The sequence below is a fragment of the Rhinoraja longicauda genome, chromosome 32, assembly GCF_053455715.1.
Source record: "Rhinoraja longicauda isolate Sanriku21f chromosome 32, sRhiLon1.1, whole genome shotgun sequence".
In the NCBI taxonomy this organism is placed as follows: domain Eukaryota; kingdom Metazoa; phylum Chordata; class Chondrichthyes; order Rajiformes; family Arhynchobatidae; genus Rhinoraja; species Rhinoraja longicauda.
This window is the reverse complement of record NC_135984.1, coordinates 23,369,440-23,387,915: the sequence shown is the minus strand read 5'-3', so window position 1 is coordinate 23,387,915 and position 18,476 is coordinate 23,369,440. Positions and strand designations below refer to the sequence as shown.

Here is an 18,476-nt window from a genome sequence, read left to right as displayed (position 1 = left end):
TGATTAGATCCCAAACACAAAGTGCTGGAGTAACTCAGCGTGTCAGGCAGCATCTCTGGAGAGAAAGGATGGGTGGTGTTTCGGATCAGGACCCTTGGTTGCTCTGTGTAATTAGAAGCTCTCCAGTGAGAGTTGATTGAATTGGGCTGCACAGTGCATGTAGTTCACATACTAGAAAGGTGACAGGCACAGTAACGGCTGAATCAAATACAGATGCTCCTCGACTTACAATATTTCGACTTTACGTTGGTGCAAAAGCGATACAATTCAGTAGAAACCCCTACTTCAAATTTTGAGTTTTGATCTTTTCCCGGGCTAGTGATATGTGGTAGGTGTTCTGAGCACGTTTATGTTGGGCTAGGCTAGGCTATAATTTTCGGCAGGTTATGTGGCTATGATGTTGGGTAGGTTAGGTTGCTATGATGTTGGGTAGGTTAGGTGGCTATGATGTTCGTTAGGTTAGGTGTATTAAATGTATTTTCGACATGATATTTTCGATTTACAATGGGTTTATTGGAACATAACCCCATCATACGTTGAGGAGCATCTGTAATCAATTTTTAAGATGGATTCCGTAATCAAAAATACAGCCAGGTATGTGACGAAGCTTCCCAAGACTCAGTGCATGTGAGTTTGTTTCTCTAGCAACAAATTTCATTATTACAGCTCCCTTAACTTTGAGAAGTGTCTCAAAGACTTTCCTTTGCACATGATCGGACATTGACGCCAACTCTCGTTGATATTGGAACAAGACCAAAGGTTTGGCAAAAATGTTTCATGATGGTTTTAAAGGTTGAGGAACCAATAAAAAGGGTAGAGATTTAAGGTTACATTTTTGGGACAAGACAGAGATATGGGCTTGAATTAAAGGAACATATTGTTGGAGAAATGGAGGTGACTTCAGATTGATCCTAAGGCCTTCTGTGCTCTGCAGAAGCTCATAATAATGTTAATTAAGAATTAGAACACCATAATGATTGAGACAAATGTAATCTGTGCTCATAAGCTTCAGTTGGAGGAAGAGGGGACATTCAGTCACAAGCCTTCGTTTGCTCACCTTACAGGTAAGTTGTATCATTTTTTTCTCAAACTTAGACAAGGGCCATCAGAGAAAGAGACTCACTCAATCTGCTGTATTCACACCATCTTGATGTTCTAAGCTCGTAAACTGAACCAGTACTGCCATTGTATTACATCACTGATGATCTATGTACTTCCCCTTGGTTCATATTCTTTATTCGTGTCACTTTATGAAAACTTACATATTTTCAATCACAACTGTGAAACGGCCACCCAACATTTGGATAGAGATTTGCAGATTTCTAAAACATCCATGAAGATTGGCGAGACACAAAAAGCTGGAGTAACTCAGCGGGAACAGGCAGCATCTCTGGAGAGAAGGAATGGGTGACGATTCGGGTCAGAACTATTCCTTCTCTCTGGAGATGATGCCTGTCCCACTGAGTTGCTCCAGCTTGCTGTGTCTATCTTCTGTTTAAACCAGCACCTGCAGTTCCTTCCTGCACGTGAAGATCCGCTTCCTGGTTTTGCTCCTGGATGACCGGGTTTAACTTTAAGATGTTCCTCCCTGTCCAAATTCTCTCCTCCCCACATGAAATGATTTCCATCTTTTCTTAGTCTTTTGACCTCAAGTCGCCGAAGGGCCGAATGGCCCACTCCTGCACCTATTGTCCATTGTTTAAGTCAGTACGATGCTGTGCAGTTCCCTGTTTGGGGGCTGATTAAAGCTCTTTATAATTCAAGAATGACTTCTTTCTTTACACACCAAAGTGTTGAGATGTAGACCATTAGATTTTTTTAATAATGTTTCACATTTGGCCACCAGGTTTAAGCACTAGGGCATCCAAATTTCATTATTTCCTGACTGTCTATTCGAGTCATAGTCATAGAGTCCTACATTGTGGAAACAGGCCCTTCGGCCCATCTTGCCCACACCGCCCAACATGTCCCAGCTACACCAGTCCCACCTGGCTGCGTTTAGCCCATATCCCTCTAAACCCTTTCTTTCCACAGGGGAGTCCAGAACAAGGGGCCACAGTTTAAGAATAAGGGGTAGGCCATTTAGAACTGAGATGAGGAAAAACTTTTTCAGTCAGAGAGTTGTGAATCTGTGGAATTCTCTGCCTCAGAAGGCAGTGGAGGCCAATTCTCTGAATGCATTCAAGAGAGAGCTGGATAGAGCTCTTAAGGATAGCGGAGTCAGGGGGTGTGGGGAGAAGGCAGGAACGGGGTACTGATTGAGAATGATCAGCCATGATCACATTGAATGGCGGTGCTGGCTCGAAGGGCCGAATGGCCTCCTCCTGCACCTATTGTCTATTGTCTACCTGTCTAAATATTTCTTAAACGTTGCGATAGTGTCTGCCTCAACTACCTCCTCTGGCAGCTCGTTCCGTGCACCCACCACCCTTTGTGTAAAAAAAGTTACCCCTCGGGTTCCTATTAAATCTTTTCCCCCTCACTTGAAAACCAGGTACTCTGGTTCTCGGTTCCCCTACTCTGGGCAAGAGACTCTGTGTGTTTACCCTGGTATTGGTCTGACATTAATGTTGCACCTGAGCAATTGGTAAGGCAAGGTTCCCATGAACATTGAAATATATTTTAATAATAAATATTGAAAACACTTGTGCAGACAAAAGATTGCACAATTCTGCAAATTGTTAGCTCCTCAGACTGCAAATTGTTAGTTAGCTCCTCAGACTGCAAAGGCAAAATCAATACAAGTAGTGAATGAGCAGATCGCAGTTCTGGTGAAATGACGGTCTGAGGAGTTGCAGAAAAATTGTTCAGAATCAGGGTCTGGTTTTAGAGAAGAGACTGGGTAATCTCTATGGACTGATTTATTGCCTCCAATTCCTACATAAGCTGGTTCCTCGCTGGCCTGTTCATGTTAACCATATGTAATACCCTGTTCCTTTTGATTGTCCACCGGCTAATTGTCACTAGGAAGAGCTGAAAAGGCAAAGGCAGCACTAGGTTCTGACTTGCTCGCTGGGCTCCCACGGACTCGGTGTGACTAACCTCTCTAGTCCTTCATGCCACGTATAGATCTGCCTGCCGGGAGGCCCATCTGCACCGTGCTGTCTGTTAATGATAACCAGGACATTGCTCTGTGGTGCTCTTGGGAAGGTGGGGACCCTGCAGCGACCCTTCGCTGGGTTAATCCGCTGAGCGGCGCCACCGACGCTGAGGGGATGTCCAGTGTTTCAAGAGTGATGCGAGGCCAGGAGATGACACACAACAGTACGTATGCCTGCCGACCTGCCCACCCAGCACTGAGGGCAGACCGCTCCTGCAGAACCACCGCACGTGAGTAGCACTGTTTCATATACAGCTGCGTGGAAAATGCTCTTGCTTCTTACCCTGATGCCCACTGCCGTCTCCACCTATCACTCCCCACCCCAGCCTCCACCCCTCAACCCTAAAGCTTCAAATTAGTTTCTCCCGTCATCAGAAGCTTCTGATTATTTGTTTGTGGGAAGCTTGCACCACACTCAATGCACAATGGTCAACTGGAATCACTGAACACAAGAGCACAAGGAACTATGGGTCGGAGTAGACCATTTGGCCTCTCCGTTCATGATGATCATGGCTGAGCTACACTGGCCACAACTCCCCTTCTGTGCCACTTCCCCATCATCCTCAATTCCTTAATAGAGTCGTTGAGTCTTACAGCGTGGAAACAGGCCCTTCGGCCCAACTTGCCCACACCAACCAACATGTCCCATCCACACTAGTTCCACCTGCCTGCGTTTGGCCAATATCGCTCTAAACCTGTCCTATCCCATGCAATGTCTAAATGTTTCTTAAACTTTGTGGTAGTGCCTGTCTCAAATACCTCCTCTAGCAGCTCGTTCCATACACCCATTACCACCCTTTACATGAAAACGTTACACCTCTGGTTCCTATTAACTCTTTTCCCCCTCACCTTAAACCTATGTCCTCTGGTTCTCGATTCCCCTACTCTGGGCAAGAGACTCTGTGCATCTATCCGATCTATTCTTCTCGTGATTTTGTATAGGTCTATAAGATCATCCCTGATCCTCCTGCGCTCCAAGGAACAGCGACCCAGCCTGCTCAACCTCCCCCTGTAGCTCAGGCCATCGAGTCCTTGCAACATCCTCATAAATCATCTCTGTAACCTTTCCAGCTTGAAAAACATCTTTCCTATAACATGGCGCCCAAAAATGAACACAATGGATGGTCTAAATAATCTAATCTATCAGATATTTATCTGTTTGCATCTTAAATATATCCAATAATCCCAACTCTTTAACCCTTCTGACATTGGATTGCTGCACTACAATGCTGAGAACTTGATTCTGCACACTATACCCTCTCAATTGCTTTACCTATGAGTTAGATTTGATTGTATTTATGTAAGGTATCATCTGAGATGATTGAATAGCATAAAAAAACAACATTCTCTACTGTACCTTGGTGCACATGACAATAATAAAGCTAAAGTTAAGCCTAAATATAAATATAGAGATTTCTTTCTGCGTCATTTCTGGGTTAATTTGGAAGTCACTTATTTTTAAACAGTGAACTCTAGTTTTAGGTTTTCCCACAAGGGGAAATAACCACTCTGTCCTGGTCCTTTATTAATTCACTGCACTTTCAACGCCGGTCCAACGCCAACATACATCGCTGGGGGCTACGTCCATCAGCAGCCTGTGAGTGTGGAGCAGACCAGCAAACAGCGCTCTCCAAGATCCAAGATCCAACAGCGCAGCACGGCATGTTCGACTGCACTGTCCTCCGCCCCCCTGGTGGAGGGGTAGACTTCAAGGCCCTCGACAACAGCACATTGCACTGGCTACAGCACCTGGAGGGCGTTACATAACCTCTGCTGCCTCAAACGCAAGAAGAAGAAGACCGCACTTTAAATCACATACACCGTGAGTTACTCAATGATTCAATCATGGTGCAGCGGTAGAGTTACTGCCTTACAGCGCCAGAGACGCAGGGTCGATCCTGATTACGGGTGTTATCCGCACAGAGCTTGTACGTTCTCCTTGTGACCGTGTGGGTTTTCTCCGGGTCCTCCCACACTCCAAATACATGCAGGTTTGTAGGTTAATTGACTTCCGTAAATTGTAAATTATCCATAGTGTGTAGGATAGTGTAAGTGTATGGGGTCGGAGCAGACTCAGTAGGCCGAAAGGCCTGTATCCACACTGTATATCTAAAGTCTAAAGTAAAGTAAAGACTAATTTGATCTTAGCATGTGCTTGTGTTTTGATTACCCCCCAGTGTTGCCTGCAGGACGCCCCGCATGTACTGCAACCAGCGTGAAGAGCTTGGTATATACCATGCTGTCGTGCAGCTGGGAAGGCGGCCTACCACAGGCTTCACTGCAGTGGACAGACTGGAGGAATGTCTTCTTGGGCAAGGATGAACGATCCATCAACAACCAAGTGCTAAAGTCCAGCTCAGCATACAATGGCAAACAATTTACCTGCCAAGCAACACATCCATTGACCAGAAGTAGATCCTGCAACGTTCAACTAGGTGAGGAGCGCTTCCGAGAAGATTATCATTTTACGGTTGCCGGGCGCAGAGGTAGAGTTGCTGCTTTACAGCGCTTTCAGCGCCAGAGACCCAGGTTTGATCTTGACTGTGGGTGCTGTCTGTATGGAGTTTGTACGTTTTCACCATGACTGCTCTCCAAGATCTCCATCTTCACGTTCACGAACTCCATGTTCTCCAAGATCTTCGGCTTCCTTCCACTTTCCAAAGATGTACAGATTTGTAGGTTAATTGGCTTTCTATAAATGTAAATTGTCCCTAGTGTGTGTAGGATAGTGTTAATGTGCGGGGATCGCTGGTCGGTGCGGACTCGGTGGGCCGAAGGGCCTGTTTCAACGCTCTATCTCTAAATTAAACTAAACTACGCTACAGTTTGTCACTGTTTTTACCCTCAAAGTGTGGAGTGGTTAATCTTTGACTAAGACAGTGCAAGGATCTTATCAAAGATAAACACAAAATACTGGAGTAACTTAGCGGGTCAGGCAGCATCTCTGGAGAAAATGGATAGGTTGAGTTTTGTGTAGGGACCATTCTTCAGTCTCGAGGAAAGGTCTCGACCTGAAACATCACCAATCCATTTTCTTCAGAGATGCTGCCTGGCCCACTGAGTTACTCCAATATGTTGTGTCTACCTTTGTGTCTACTTAAATCAGCATCTGCAGTTCCTTTTTATTACATTTAGTTCTTTCACTTTTGTTAAAGAATTGACTGGGAATGGGAATGGGAGGGGGAGTTGAAGTGCTCAGCCACCGTGATTCCCCCTCCCCCTCCCCCCCCCTCCCCCTCCCCCCCCCTCCCCCTCCCCCCTCCCCCTCCCCCTCTCATTCCCAGTCTGACCTCTCTGTCATGGGCCTCCTCCAGTGCCATAGTGAGGCCCACTGGAAATTGGAGGAACAGCACCTCATATTTCGCCTGGGCAGCTCACAGCCCAGCGGTATGAACATCGACTTCTCCAACTTTAGATAGTTCCTCTGTCCCTCTCTTCCCCTCCTCCTTCCCAGTTCTCCCTCTATCTTCCAGTCTCCACCTATATCCTTCCTTTGTCCCGCCCCCCCTGACATCAGTCTGAAGAAGGGTCTCAACCCGAAACGTCACCCATGCCTTCTATCCTGAGATGCTGCCTGACCTGCTGAGTTACTCCAGCATTTTGTGAATAAATACCTTCGATTTGTACCAGCATCTGCAGTTATTGTCTTATAATAGTGGCCAATCAATTTGTATAAAAGCCACACATTGGATAAAATACACACACTCACGTATAAATATGTGCATTCATTCATGTACAAAGATAACACACACACACACACACACTCAAATACACATATATAAATTTACACTTACCCACATATGTATACATAAAGGAAGTCATTGAGCATAGAGTCAGACAGCATGGAAACAGGCCCTTCAGCCCATCGATTTCATGCTGACCACCAACCACACATTTGCACCAATACTACAAATCCCAATTTATCCTCCCCCACATTTCCATCGATTCCTCCCAGACTTGACCATTCACCTGCACACCAGGGGCAGTTTACGATGGCCAATTAACCTGCCAAGCCACACAATTCAAATCTAACATGAGGGTGATAGTGACTGGGGACAGGCTCCCTCACCATCCACGTGGAGCTCGATGTCAGTGGTTGAACTCCCCCCATGTGGTCCATGTAACCTGCATCCACCACACCCACAGCTGACGATATCACAGGCCACTCCCTTCACGGTGATGGAGGTTTCAACTTTAGTTTTTGTTTTGGTGGGACAGCATGATAACAGGCCCTTCCTCCCACTGAGTCCACGGCGACCATCGATTATCCCTTCTCACTAGTTATCCCACCAAAAACAATAGACAATAGGTGCAGGAGTAGGCCATTCGGCCCTTCGAGCCAGCACCACCATTCAATGTGATCATGGCTGATCATTCTCAATCAGTACCCCGTTCCTGCCTTCTCCCCATACCCCCTGACTCCGCTACCCTTAAGAGCTCTATCTAGCTCTCTCTTGAATGCATTCAGAGAATTGGTCTCCACTGCCTTCTGAGGCACAGAATTCCACAGATTCACAACTCTCTGACTGAAAAAGTTTTTCCTCATCTCAGTTCTAAATGGCCTACCCCTTATTCTTAAACTGTGGCCCCTTGTTCTGGACTCCCCCAACATTGGGAACATGTTTCCTGCCTCTAACGTGTCCAACCCCTTAATAATCTTATACGTTTCGATAAGATCTCCTCTCATCCGTCTAAATTCCAGTGTATATAAACCTAGTCGATTCAGTCTTTCAACATACGACAGTTCCGCCATTCCGGGAATTAACCTAGTAAACCTATAGCAAGAATATCCTTCCTCAAATTTGGAGACCAAAACTGCACACAGTACTCCAGGTGCGGTCTCACCAGGGCCCGGTACAACTGCAGAAGGACCTCTTTGCTCCTATACTCAACTCCTCTTGTTATGAAGGCCAACATTCCATTGGCTTTCTTCACTGCCTGCTGTACCTGAATGCTTCCTTTCAGGTACTGATGCACTAGGACACCCAGATCTCGTTGTACGTCCCCTTTTCCTAACTTGACACCATTGAGATAATACTTTGCCTTCCTATTCTTACCACCAAAGTGGATAACCTCACACTTATCCACATTAAACTGCATCTGCCATGCATCCGCCCACTCACACAACCTGTACAAGTCACTCTGCAACCTCATAGCATCTTTCTCACAGTTCACACTACCACCCAGCTTTGTATCTGCTAATGGTACTTTTAATCCCTTCATTCAAGTCATTAATGTATATTGTAAATAGCTGCGGTCCCAGCACCGAGCCTTGCGGTACCCCACTAGTTACTGCCTGCCATTCTGAAAGGGACCCATTTATCCCCACTCTTTGCAACACCAGGGACAATTTACAGAGGCCAGTTAACCAATAAACATGCACATCTTTACGATGTGGGAGGAAACCAGAACACCCAGAGAAAACACACGCAGTCACGGGGTGAAGGTGAAACTCCGCACAGACAGCACCCGAGGTCAGGATCGAACCTGGGTCTCTGGCGCTGTACGGCAGCAACTCTACCGCTGCACCACTGTGTCGCCCAAAGGCAATCAGATTTCAGGAAATCTATGTTGAAAGACTTAGAATTCACTACCCGGGATCTCCTGTCCTTAACGGGAGTAAAGGTGTTATTGAGAGCTGACGGTGTTTATCCTGATTGCAGAGGCTCCCGACCTTCTCACCCCGAGGAACGCTGTGACAGTTTTCGAGGGGGGCGATGTCCATCTGACCTGCATCCTCAAAGCTGCCTACCCCGCCTCAGAGATCGCCTGGCACAACAACAGGAACCAAAGCATCTGGCTCAAGCCCAAGAAGTACCTGCTTCACCACGAGGCCTTCTGGTCAAACCTGACCATTCGGGAGACAGACGGAGACATCGACAACGGGACGTACTGGTGCACGGCGGCCAACGTGGTGGGGAGCGCGACCTTGGGCATCAAGCTCCGCGTCAACAGTGAGTCAGCCCCTCTCCACCGCTTACCTCTGTAGAAAGTTACACTGAGTTGATAACGTTCTCTATGTGTGCATGTGGTAGGGTCGCCAACTGTCCCATATTAACCGGGACATCCCATATTTTGGGCTAATTAGTTTGTCCCGTATGGGACAGCCCTTGTCCCGTATTAATAGGGTTGCCAACTTCCTCACTCCCAAATAAGGGACAAAGGGTGACGTCACCGCCCCGCCCAGCCAGCAGCCACGTGCTCCCGCTCCACCAATGGCGGCCGCCCGCCTAGTTTAGTTTATTGTCACATGTACTGGGGTACACTGTAAAGCTTTTGTTGCGTGCTAATCAGTAAGTGGGAAGCCAATACATGATTAATGTGTGTGTATCTGTGCTATGGTATATCTATATATCTATTTCACAAAATGCTGGAGTAACTCAGCAGGTCAGGTAGCATCTCAGGAGAGAAGGAATGGGTGACGTTTCGGGTCGAGACCCTTCTCTACATATCTATATGTACATATGTGAGTGCACTTTGGTCTGTGGGAACATCTTTCGGCTGTGGTATGGCTGTTGAAAGTTAAACCACGTTGTGATCACGTTGCTTTTAAAGCTTTGATTTTGACTACCTCTGGCTATCCTAGGAAAATTTGGGGCAATGATGTGGTGCAGAAGTTAATTGCTACCCCACAATTAAAACGCATACCATGCAAATAAAAGCAGAAGGTTTTGGAAATACTCAGCAATTCATGCAGCATCCATGGAGAGAGAATAATACAGCTCATAAGGTCATAAGAGATGGGCCACCATTCAATCATGTCTGATCTATCTCTCCCTTCTAACCCCATTCCCCTGCCTTCTCCCCATAACCCCTGACATCCGTACTAATCAAGAATCTATCTATATTTGCCTTAAAAATATCAATTGATGGCCTCCACAGCTTCTGTGGCAATGATTTCCAAAGATTCACCATCTCCTTTTAGTTTAGTTTAGTTTAGTTTAGTTTATAGATACCGCATAGAAAAGGCCCTTTGGCCCATCCGGTCCGCGCCGACCAGCGATCCCCGCACATTAACACTATCTATCCTACACACACTAGGGACAATTTTACATTTATACTAAGCCAATTTACCTACAAATCTATACGTCTTTGGAGTGTGGGAGGATAACCGATGATCTCGGTGAAAACCCACGCAGGTCTCGGGGAGAACGTACAAACTCCATACAGACAGCACCCGTAGTCGGGATCGAACCCGGGTCTCCGGCGCTGCATTCGCTGTAAGGCAACAACTCTACCGCTGGGCCACCTAAAGGAACGCCCTTTACTTCTGAGGCTACGACCTCTAGTCCTAGATTCTCACACTAGTGGAAACATCCTCTCCACATCCACTCTATCCAAGCTTTTCATTATTCTGTACGTTTCAGTGAGGAAACCCTTATCATCCTAAACTCCAGCGAGGATAGGCCCAGTGTCGTCAAAAGCTCATCACATGTCAATCCACTCATTCCTGGGATCATTCTTGTAAACCTCCTCTGGACCCTCTCCAGAGCCAGCACATCCTTCCCCAGATACGGTGCTCAAAATTTCTCACAATACTCCAAATGTGGCCTGACCAGTGCCTTATAGAGTATCAGCAATACATCCCTGTTTTTGTATTTTAGCCCTCATGAAATAAATGCTACCATTGCATTTGCCAATATATGTTATGTTAACATTTCAGGGAGATGACCTTTCATTAAAATGTTTGGACTTTATTTGCAGCCATGTTGTATCATACATTGGACATCCCACTCTAACCATACTGGTAACTGTGGGATATCATCTATACGCCACTCGCCTGACAATAGACAATAGACAATAGGTGCAGGAGTAGGCCATTCGGCCCTTCGAGCCAGCACCGCCATTCAATGTGATCATGGCTGATCATTCTCAATCAGTACCCCGTTCCTGCCTTCTCCCCATACCCCCTGACTCCGCTATCCTTAAGAGCTCTATCTAGCTCTCTCTTGAATGGATTCAGAGAATTGGCCTCCACTGCCTTCTGAGGCAGAGAATTCTACAGATTTACAACTCTCTGACTGAAAAAGTTTTTCCTCATCTCTGTTCTAAATGGCCTACCCCTTATTCTTAAACTGTGGCACCTGGTTCTGGACTCCCCCAACATTGGGAACATGTTTCCTGCCTCTAACGTGTCCAACCCCTTAATAATCTTATATGTTTCGATAAGATGCCCTCTCATCCTTCTAAATTCCAGTGTATGCAATGGCCCAGTATATTTCTCACCCCTTATTGCATTGTCACCAAAATGCTGCCTGGATTAGAGTATCAGTAAGGAGGGGAGCTTGGACAGACTTGGAAAACAAACATAAAGTGCTGGAGTAACTCAGTGGGTCAGGTAGCATCTCCGGAGAACATGGACAGGTGATGTGAACATGGACAGGTGATGTGAACATGGACAAACTCAGATTGTTTTCTCTGGAGTGTCAGAGTCTGAGGGGATACCTGACAGAAGTATATAGAATGATGAGAGGCATAAATAAAGTAGTAAATAAATCAGAATCTATTTCCCAGGATGGAAAAGTCAAAGACGAAAGGGCATAGTTTCATAGTGAGAAGGGCAAAGTTTAAAGGAGAGGGCAGGGTTTTTTTAACAGAGAGGGTGGTGGGTGCCAAGAACACACTGCCATGGATGGTGGCAGTGGCAGATGCGATAATGGCATTTCAGAGACTTTTAGACAGGCACATGGATATGCTGGTAATGGAGGAAGATGCAACATGTGCAGGCACAATCAAAATCAGAAACTGCCGTCTTCTCCCGCGGTCAGGCTGTTGTAGTTGCCACGTTCCAGGCCACGCCAGATGGTGAAAGGTCCGCAGCGGGCCGACCCAAGCCCCGCGATTCGGGGCGGTCAGGGCTCCCGACATTGAAGCCCCCGCCGGGCGGAGAAAAATCCCGCGGCCTATTTCAGGCCGCGCCGGACGGTGAAAGGTCCGCAGCGGGCTGACCCAAGCCCTGCGATTCAGAGGAAGTTAGTTTAACTCTATGTCGTGTTCGGTGTGGACATTGTGGGCCGAAGGGCCTGTTTCTGTGCTGTTATGTCTGAAGACGGGTCTCGACACATCACCCATCCAAGCTCCCCAGAGAAGCTGCCTGACCCGCTGAGTTACTCCAGCACATCGTATCCCTTTGTGTAAACCGGCATCTGCGGTTCCTTGTTTCTGCTACACTGTTTTGTGTTCTATGTTATTTTTTTTGGGGCTTTCTTCATCATTAGTTTTGCGAGGTGTTTTCTGGAATTCCCTTATCACTTCTCTATACAATGTGAACGGCTCGATTATAATCATGCATTGCCTTTCCGCTGGCTGGATAGCAGGCAATAAAAGATGCACAGAGTCTCTTGCCCAGAGTAGGTGAATCGAGGACCAGAGGACACAGGTTTCAGGTGAAGGCGAAAAGATTTAATCGGAATCTGAGGGGTAACTTTTCCACACAAAGGGCGGTGGGTGTCTGGGACAAGCTGCCAGATAAGGTCGTTGAGGTTGGGAGTATCCCAACATTTAAGAAACAGTTAGACATGGACATGGATAGGACAGGTTTGGAGGGATATGGACCAAATGCTGGCTGGTGGGACTAAGTGTGGCTGGGACATGTTGGGCAGGTTGGGCCGAAGGGCCTGTTTCCGCACTGTATCACTCTATGACTCTTTGACTCTATGAAAAGCCTTTCACTGTACCTTGGTACCACTCCTTCTTTCCAGAGACGTTGCCCGACCCGCCGAGTTACTCTGGTATTCTGGGACAGTCTTTTTGAACTTTGATCACCCTGCTCTAGAAACTGTGTCGTGAAGCTTGGGAATTAACTGTGCTGAACTGAGCTGAATGTGTTTTCTTGATGGCTCTGCATGCTGTGGAACTACAGATGATTGTCCCTCTGCCCCTCCACAGAGTACCCCACGCCCCCAAACGTCACCATCAGCAAGTTGTTGTACGGCCGCCAGCGGACGGAGGTGGTCCTGGAGTGGATAACCCGAGGGGTTGGCGATCTAACCGGCTTCAGGGTGCAGAGGAGGCCAGCACGGAGGTCTCTCGCCGGCCGGGCCACAGGCAACGTGAAGGAGTCCATCATCGACCCACACATTCCCTGGCAGGTTGTCGCCAACGCCATTGACCCTGCAGTCAGGGGTCACAAACTGGGCGGGATGGACCCACGGGTCCTGTACGCATTCCGCATATTGGCTGTCAATCACAGGACCACAGGGTACCCTTCAGAGGTGAAAACTCCAGGTGGGCCATCAAACCTCTCCTGCATTGGTGCAGCACCCCCTCCTCCCCTTCACCCCTCCTCCTCACGCATCCCCTTCACCCCTTCCCCATCCCTCCCCATCCCTCTCCCCAACCCCCCCTCCCCACCCCTTCACCTCCCTCCCTCCCTCCCTCCCTCCCTCCCTCCCTCCCTCCCTCCCTCCCTCCCTCCCTCCCTCCCTCCCTCCCTCCCTCCCTCCCTCCCTCCCTCCCTCCCTCCCTCCCTCCCTCCCTCCCTCCCTCCCTCCCTCCCTCCCTCCCTCCCTCCCTCCCTCCCTCCCTCCCTCCCTCCCTCCCTCCCTCCCTCCCTCCCTCCCTCCCTCCCTCCCCTCCCTCCCTCCCTCCCTCCCTCCCTCCCTCCCTCCCTCCCTCCCTCCCTCCCTCACTCCCTCACTCCCTCACTCCCTCACTCCCTCACTCCCTCACTCCCTCACTCCCTCACTCCCTCACTCCCTCCCTCCCCTCCTCCCCTTTCCCACCTCCCTGCCCCCACCCCCCTCCTCCTGCTCCCACCCCCCTCCTCCTGCTCCACCCCTCCCCTCCCCCCTTCTCTCCCTCACCCCTCCCCATCCCACCCCATCCTCTTCACACCACCTCCCTCCCTCCCCCCCACTCCCTACCCCCCTCCTCCCGCTCCCCCCTTCCCCCCCACCCTCCTCCCGCTCCACCCCTCCCCTTCCCCCCTTCTCTCCCTCACCCCTCCCCATCCCCTTCACCCCCCCGTCCCCTTCACCCCTTCCCCAATCCCTCCCCATCCCCTTCACCTCTCCCCCTCCCTCCCTTCTCTCCCTCACCCCTCCCTACCCCCTCCCCATCCCCTTCACCCCTTCCCCCATACCTCCCCATCCCCTGTCCCTAGCCCCCCCTCCTCATCCCCTTCACCCCTCCCACTCCCTCCCTGCTCTCCCTCACCCCTCCCTCCCTCCCTCCCTCCCATCCCCTTCACCCCTCCCTCCCCTCCCCTTTCCCCCCCTCCCCCCCTCCCCCCTCCCCCCCCTCCTCCCCACCCCCCCCCCCTCCTCCCGCTCCACCCCTCCCTTCCCGCCCCCTCGGCCCAACCGTGGAGCGGTTGCCGGGCGGGGAGTGCCCCCGTGGCCGTGTGCCAGCAGGGGGGGGGGGGGAGAGGGGAGGTGGATTTATTAAAGTTTATAAGGTAAATTGATTTTAAAAGTAACAAAAGTGGGTTTATTCACACCATGGAGGAATGGTGAGCAGGGTGGGCCAAACATTATGGCGCTATCGTGTACCGTTTTGGCTGTGTAAGGGTAACACACATACACACGTACACACGTACACACGTACACACGTACACACGTACACACGTACACACGTACACACGTACACACGTACACACAAACAAACCGAGAATTTTAGTAATATAATAATAGATTTCACAAGAGCAGCTAATCTCTGTCTCAGTTTGTGATTTCATGATGATGCTGGTGTTCGTAACATAAGACTCATTCATTGTCCATTTCCAGATACAATCTTTTTGCTTACAATCCAACAGTATGAATAGGGCGGCACGGTAGCGCAGCGGTAGAGTTGCTGCTTTACAGCGAATGCAGCGCCGGAGACTCAGGTTCGATCCTGACTACGGGTGCTGCACTGTAAGGAGTTTGTACGTTCTCCCCGTGACCTGCGTGGGTTTTCTCCGAGATCTTCGGTTTCCTCCCACACTCCAAAGACGTACAGGTATGTAGGTTAATTGGCTGGGTAAATGTAAAAATTGTCCCTAGTGGGTGTAGGATAGTGTTAATGTACGGGGATCGCTGGGCGGCACGGACTTGGTGGGCCGAAAAGGCCTGTTTCCGGCTGTATATATATGATATGATATGATATGATATTGATTTCTCTAACTTCAAGTAACCCTTGTTCCCTCTCCCTGTGTCCCCTCCCCACCCTAGTTCTCCGACTAGTTTCACTGTCTTTCTGATTAATTTTACTGATTGTATGCCTCCCCTCAGCCAACAATGGTCCATTCTACATTTCCTTACCGTCATCTGATTTGATGTGTCATTTTCACACCTTGCCCTTCCATATCTCTAGACTCCCTCCCGCCCCAACGAATGGTCTCGACCTGAAACGTCACCCGTTCCTTCTTTCCAGAGATGCTACCTGACCCGCCGAGATACTCCGGTATTTTGGGACAATCTTTTTGAACTTTGATCAACCTGCTCTAGAAACTGTGCCATTAAGCTTTAAGAGTGCAAAGAAGATTTACAAGAATATTGCCAGGATTCAACATCTTAGTTATAGGGAAAGGTTGATGCAAAGGGACTTGGGGCTGCTGGTGCAGGATTCTCAAAAGGTTAATTTCCAAGTTGAATGAGTAGTAAGGAAGGCAAATGCATTTATTTTGAGAGGGCTAGAATTTAAAAACAGGGATGTAATGGTACGGCTTCATCAGGCACTGGTAGGACCACATTTGGAGTATCGTGAGCAGTTTTGTGCCCCACATCTGAGGAAGGATGTGCTGACATTGGATAGGGTCCAGAGGAGCTTTATGAGAATGATCCTGGGGATGAGTGGGTTAACGTATGATACAATACAATACAATACAATACAATATATCTTTATTGTCATTGTACCCAGGGGTACAACGAGATTGGGAATGCGCCTCCCATACGATGCAATAATTTAAGTAATTTAGACAATAGCAACCCAATGAAACAATTGTAACAGTTTTAAACAGGGTAAAGTGCAAGTTGATCTATGCGTTGTGACCATCCGGCTCAGTAGGACCGGTTCATAGCAGCTATGGCCCTGGGGATGAAGCTGTTCCTGAGTCTGGAGGTGCGGGCGTAGAAGGCCTTGTATCGTCTGCCCGATGGAAGGAGTTCGAACAGACTGTTGCAGGGGTGTGAAGAGTCTTTGTGGATGCTGGTGGCTTTTCTGAGGCATCGTGTGTTGTAGATGCCCTCCAAGTCTGGTAGCTGTGTTTCGATGGTCCTCTGAGCTCTATGGACTACCCGCTGTAGAGCTTTCCTTTCTGCCTCCGTGCAGGGATGCCATGCGTTAGGATGCTCTCTGTGGTGCAGCGGTAGAAGGTCGTCAGCAGCTGTTGGGGTAGACCAGACTTTTTCAGTGTTCTTAGGTAGAACAGTCGTTGTTGTGCCTTCTTGACCAGCGCAGCAGCGTTATTGGACCATGTTAGGTCCTCCGAAATGTGAGTACCCAGAAACTTGAAGCTGGACACTCTCTCCACACTGTCCCCGTTGATAGAGATCGGGGCATATTCCCCGTTATGTGACCTACGGAAGTTGATGATTAGCTCCTTGGTCTTGGTGGTATTTAGGGACAGGTTGTTCGAGCACCAGTCCGCCAGGTTCTGCACCTCCGCTCTATAGTTTGTTTCATCCCCGTTTGACGACACTGGGCCTGTACTCACTGGAGTTTAGAATGATGAGGGTACTCTCATTGAAACTCATTGAAACTCACTGAATAGTGAAAGGCCGGGATAGAGTGAATCTGGAGAGGTCGTTTCCACTAGTGGGAGAGTCCAGGACCAGAGGCACATCCTCAGAATAAAATAACTTACTTTTAGAAAGGAGATGAGGAGGAATTTCTTCAGTCAGAGGGTGATGAATCTGTGGAATTCATTGCCACAGGCAGTTGTGGGGGCCAAGGCAGTGGGTATTTTTAATGCCGAGATTGACAGATTCTTGATTAGTAAGGGTGCTAAAGGCTATGTGACGAGCTGAGAGGGACAGATAGATCAGCCATGATTGAACGGCAAAGTAGCCTTGTTGTGCCGAATGCCGCAATTCTATTCCTATGACATTCGAACTTATGAAGCTGTGTTGACTAGGTCTTTATTCCTTGGAGTGCACATAATCTTTTTTTTCTGAGCAAACAGAGAAAGCGATTAAGGCTGGTACAATGACGACATTTAAAAGACCATTGGATGAGAACATGGGTAGAAAAGATTTAGAGGGATACACAGGTAAATGGGACATGTTGTGTAGGAAAAAAACCTGCAGATGCTGGTTAAAATCGAAGGTAGACCCATTCCTTCTCTCCAGAGATGCTGCCTGACCCGCTGAGTTACTCCAGCATTTTGTGTCTACCTAAATGGGACATCTTGGTTGGCATGGATGAGTTGGGCCAAAAGACCTGTGTGTGCTGCACGAGTCCATTGACTTTATTGATTCTTTGACTATTGGCTCACAGTTAACTAGGTAGACTTTAGTAGATTGTCCATATCATATCATATCATATCATATCATATATATACAGCGCGGAAACAGGCCTTTTCGGCCCTCCAAGTCCGTGCCGCCCAGCGATCCCCGTACATTAACACTATCCTACACCCACTAGGGACAATTTTTCACATTTACCCAGCCAATTAACCTACATACCTGTACGTCTTTGGAGTGTGGGAGGAAACCGAAGATCTCGGAGAAAACCCACGCAGGTCACGGGGAGAACGTACAAACTCCTTAAGTACAGCACCCGTAGTCAGGATCGAACCTGAGTCTCCGGCGCTGCATTCGCTGTAAAGCAGCAACTCTACCGCTGCGCTACCGTGCCGCCCATATCATAACTGCACTCCCACAATGACCACTAAAAGTCGAACCAGCTAACTTTAAGGTGATCCAAAACTCAGGTTGTTAGCATGGTGGGAAGCTGGCCCTTCCTCATATCGATCTTGTAGCTTTAATGCGTTAAAACATGCAGTGAAATAGCACACTGCGAAGGGTCAAGAGGATTACTTTCCTGCAAGTTCATGGGAAAGATTGTTTTCATTCACACGATGTGAAATATCTTGCAAGATGTACTGAAGGGTTGCAAGCTAAAGGCTAAATGTGGAAAGATTTAATAGGAACCTGAGGGGCATCATTGTTTCGCAAAGGGTGGTTGGTAGATACATGGAACAAGCTGGCGGAGGAGGATATGTTTAGAGGGATTTGGGCCAAGTGCAGGCAGGTGCGACCAGTGTAGTCGGGGCATGTTGGTCGACGTGGGCAAGTTGGGCCGAAGGACCTGTTTCCACACCGTATGATTCTATGACTGGATGACTCCTGCAAATGGTCTCACAATAAGGCAGATTTACCCTCAAGTTCATGGTGGGCAGTGGGAGTAGACACTCCGTGTCTCTGACAGACCAGAGAACAATGTGTTGTTGGAG

At 48.4% G+C, this 18,476-nt stretch overlaps 1 protein-coding gene across 1 annotated transcript in view; it reads left to right on the top strand.

The window, feature by feature from the left end:
* The window catches only part of vsig10l2 (V-set and immunoglobulin domain containing 10 like 2), a 64,957-nt gene that overhangs the window by 21,576 nt on the left and 24,905 nt on the right, over positions 1-18,476 (top strand). The window contains exons 8-11 of the mRNA XM_078426625.1: positions 3,070-3,330; positions 5,278-5,535; positions 8,764-9,054; positions 12,989-13,327. Of these exons, the coding sequence (XP_078282751.1) occupies positions 3,070-3,330; positions 5,278-5,535; positions 8,764-9,054; positions 12,989-13,327 (1,149 nt within the window). The remainder of the gene's footprint in view (positions 1-3,069; positions 3,331-5,277; positions 5,536-8,763; positions 9,055-12,988; positions 13,328-18,476) is intronic.